Here is a 4516-nt window from a genome sequence, read left to right as displayed (position 1 = left end):
ACTAATCACAAGATGAGATGGATTGCACTTCATATGAGATACGCTGTGTTGCTTTTATTTCTAGAATTCATCATTATGGTTTGTCTCGGTATTTTGTTCCCTGTGGTTAAATAAAAATAATACTACAAAAATAATATAACAGCAAACCATTAAATTCAAATCAAAACAAATTGTGGATGGAGGACTGGATGAAATTCTGTGCTTTGCATTATACAGAACACCAGAATTTGTCTTGATCTTCTTAGTTATAAAATCTACTGTCTTAGCATTGTGGAGGCCTTAAAAGGTGTCATATTCCTAAATAGAAATCTGATGGTCCTTTCACATACAGACAGGTGGAGCCTTGGCTGGTTGGGAATCTCACACTAGTGGGTAACTATGGAAGGGCCTGGTGGGATGCTCCTTCTTGTACTTTGTCCTTTAGCTGTTTTACTGTGCCCTACATTCCAGGTTGAGGTGAATTTTGTGGTACAGCCACATCTGCGAGGTCAGAGCAATAGAGAAGATAATTTAAAATAAATGTCATAGTTTGGATGCTCTTAGAGGTGCCATCAGTGGGTATGGTAGCCATTTGCTTGGTCAAACCAGCTCCCACTATCCATCTATATAGTGCATGAAGGGCAGAACTGTGACCTGTCTCTACCCTAAAAGGCAAAGCATCTATGTTGACCTCAAAAAGTGAGATTTTGTGTATGACTCCCTTTGTGACCTCTTTATATCTTTGTGTAGTATTATGCAGTTCTGAGTTTCGTAGATGTTCAAGAAGACGAGGCTGTCATTGCAAGAAAAAAGAATATATTATGATGTGGTTTGCTACCTTCCTCTGTGAAATGAAAGCAGAGAAACATTCCTACCCAGGGAACTCAAAATAAAATATTCAGAGCCAGGGTTAAGAGGAATTGTGTAGTTTTTGGACCATTGTGCTAAAGTGTTAATTGGAATGCAGATTAATAGCTGTTATGGATGAAATATTGCATCTTCGTATTTCAGACTAATGTGATACACTTCTTACTCATGCCACTTTGCACCATCCAGCTGATGCCTGGCTGTTTTTCACAGTCTGGCAAAACTGCTCTTGGGATGCATAAAATAGGGTGTAAACTTAGACAAGAAGACATTTCTTGTCCTGAGTACCATCTCTGAGAGCTGATAAAGCTGGAGGTTTAATAATTCAAATACTGGAATAATTTTTTTATTAATGTTAGTTTTTTCTATGAGCAATTTATTTTTTTTTTCTACTTTTGTAGGCTGGAACTGTGCAGGTGTGATTTTGTACTGATGGAGAACACTGAACTGACCTTCAAACCTATCCCTTGCACAGAGAGGGCTACATGAATAGAGAGCTGCTTCTAACAATTTCTCTTACAGCAGTGACATTTTGGTGCTTCCTCAGGATAAAACTGCAATGAGACAGGAAATGCAATAGATAAGCTAGATTTATTTTCAAAAGTCTACCTAGTAGTTGGGTGAGATTAATTGAAAAATTCAGACGTATGTGTTTGCAAAATTATTTGAATAAAATAAATATGTCATAGTGGAGAACATGCAATGGTCAATTTGTTATTATTTGTTAGCAATGAAGCAACTACTCAATTACATATGAATTATCTGCATGATAAATAAGACTTATGCACAACCCCACAGAATTCATTCACAATGTGTCTGGTAGGATGACCTCTCACTTCAAGGGAGGACCTGCAGGACCAAACAACTGGGCTCAACCCTCCAAATTTGTTTCTGGGAACCTTAAGCTGGAATCTTCTCCATCCAAACTCAGATTTCCACCCTCCAAGATGCACTTTTATGGTCCTGTACACCATGTTATGGGATCCAGACCCAGTTCAGGGGACCCAGATCCAGGTTTAGAAGGTTCCGACCCATTTTGCAGGCTCTGATTGCAGTTTGCAGGTCTCAGAATAGTCTGAGACTCCCAGACCCAGTGATCCAACCAAACTGGGGTGAGTCCTCCAAACTTGTTTCTGGGAGCCTCAAACTTGCATCTTCTCCATCCAACTGGGATTTGCCCCCTCCAAGTTGCATCTGAGAACTCCAAACTGGCCTCTGCACCTAGCAAACTTGGATCTGGGTCTCCCAGAATGTTATCTGAGACTTCCTCACTGGGGCTGGGAGTCTCAAACTGGGTTCTGAGACCTGCAAACTGCGATCAGAGCCTGAAAAATGAGTCTGGGACCTTCTAAACTGGGATCTGTGTCCCCTGAATAGGGTCTAGGTCCCATTAAATGGGGTGCAAGGCCAAACAACTGGCCTGAGCCCTCCAAACTTGGTTCCTGGATCCTCCAACTGGAATCTTCTCCCTCCAAACTGGGATTTCATCCCACAAACTGGGGCTGAGCCCTCCAAACTTGGTTCCTGGTGCCTGAAACTGGCATACCCTCCCTCCAAACTGGCATTTATTTGATCTCCCAAAACTGGGGCTGAGCCCTCCACACTGGTTTCTGGGAGCCTCAAACTGACATCTGCACCTAGCAAACAGGGATTTCCTTCTCCCAGAATGGGGTATGAGACCACCTCACTGAGTCTGGGAGTCTCAAACTGGGTTCTGAGACCTGCAAACTGTGATCAGGGCCTGCAAAGCGGGCCTGGGACCTTCTAAACTTGGATCTGGGTCCTCTGAACTGGGTCTGGGTTCCATAAAATGGGCTGCAGGACCAAAAATCTAAGCTTACCAGGGTGAACAGGGAAATAGCTAACTCACATTTTTTCATCCCAAAATACCTTTCCCTAGCTTGGAGGAATTTCAAATAAATAACAAATATTCTCATTTCTAAGAAACAGTTTCCTTAGTGCCATCCCTGTTTGCTTCCATTATAATCAATAATTGATACATATTACACATTCTTATATATAATTTATGTCATGTGCTTTTTGTCTACTGAGATAGGGGTATTCCACCATGATTAGTGGATTCTGACAGGTAGGCCTCATGGGACTAGAAATACAGGTCTAAATGCTAATTTTGTCCATTTAGGTTTCAAGGCAGTTTGCAAAGGTAAGGGGGGGGGAAAAGTGTCTTAAGATTTCAGATCTATTATGGTCAATGTGGTTTTTTCACTATCAAAGACTCCCAAGATCATTTAGATCATTAGTAGCAAATACTTAAAGCAATTCAATGGATGAAATGAAATGTATCAGAGGCTTTCACACTCCCCAAAGCTGTGCTAAACTAAACAAGCATTTTTCCTGCTCTTTCTGAACAACCATTTCAACTCCTGCAACCTGAAAATTACTATAAAGAATAAACTGAATTTAGCTGGTGTCCAGCAGTTCTTTTCTAAGTCAAGGACTGTTGACAATGAAAAACTAATCCTCTGCAGGGAGTTTGAGCTGTTTCTGGTAACAGACAACTATTTACATGAGGGTTCCAACTGTTTCTGATACAGTTATATACTCTGTTAAACTGACTTCATTTTTATTAAGTAACTGCACAAATAAATTGCTTAAAACTATGACCAATGATTAATTCTTTGGATTCTTTCTTTCCTACCACAGCTGGTTACAGGTCCACCTACAAAGAGGACTCACATGGATGTTGTGTGCCATGAACCACAAACACAACTGATTCCTCTGTTTTTTCAAAGCACATGAGAACTGTTTCATGACTTACAGACCTGTCTTCTGATAAAGCTGCCATTAGCACCAGTTAATTTTGTTTCCAGCAGCACAGTTCCACAAGGAAATGATAATTTTAATTAAAGGCAGACCCCCAACATTTGTTTCTCCCTCCTCAGTAATATTTAACCTTACTTTCAAATTGTTAATGGCAGAGATGTCTTCCTCTAAAATGACATGATAAAACTGCAGTTTGGTGCCTGATTAGATTCCATGGGCTTCAACTCTGAAAGAATGATACAAAATGCAATTGGGTCATAATATGTTTCATGCATGGGGTTCTGCATTACAACTCTCAAGCCCAGTCAACCATTAATTCCTCTCCTTAAATTATTAAGTAGTCTCTTTTTTTAGCATGATTCATATTAAGAATTACTTTTCCAAAAGAAAATATAGTTATCAAGCCAAATATATTGTAGCTATATTAAAACCACAATCTTTATGAACACATATGATCTTGAAAAACAAAACACACTGGTCTGTCAGTAAAAATATTCCTGGACCTTATATCAGGCTTCTGTCTTTGTCAGGCACCAGAGTTCCTTATCAGCTTATTGTGGTTAGGAATGAAATCACAAGCTGTTAGTTGTAATTCCCTATATTGCCCCAATAGCAATTTCAGTATGAGAATAGGAATCTCAAAACAAGCTCATACCAGCATAAAGATACTAATAGCTATAAACCCAAATAAAAACTCCTGAATTAACACGATGCTGATCACTTTGTAAGTGCACTTTAAAACCATAATATCATTTAGGTTGGAAAAGACCTCCAAGATCACCACAAGTTATTGAAAGGTTCAAAATTCAGTATTTTCAGTCCATTCCATGTTGTTGCTGCTAAGCTGAACATAAACATTTTGAAATCAAGTGATGTGGTAGGTTTA

The 4516-nt window shown here is 39.5% G+C and overlaps 1 protein-coding gene across 2 annotated transcripts in view; it reads left to right on the top strand.

Annotated features, from left to right (window-relative positions):
* LOC103802620 (lipase member H-like) overlaps positions 1-1335 on the top strand; it is a 19436-nt gene extending 18101 nt beyond the window's left edge. For both annotated transcript variants that reach the window (XM_009075130.1, XM_009075123.1), the window contains exon 10: positions 1248-1335. In XM_009075130.1, coding sequence (XP_009073378.1) covers positions 1248-1335 — 88 coding nt within the window. The remainder of the gene's footprint in view (positions 1-1247) is intronic.
* The last annotated feature ends 3181 nt before the right edge of the window (positions 1336-4516 follow it).

The sequence above is a fragment of the Acanthisitta chloris genome, unplaced genomic scaffold (genome assembly GCF_000695815.1).
Source record: "Acanthisitta chloris isolate BGI_N310 unplaced genomic scaffold, ASM69581v1 scaffold290, whole genome shotgun sequence".
Lineage (NCBI taxonomy): Eukaryota > Metazoa > Chordata > Aves > Passeriformes > Acanthisittidae > Acanthisitta > Acanthisitta chloris.
Note: the sequence above shows the minus strand (reverse complement) of the source record. Positions and strands in the feature narration are given on the sequence as shown.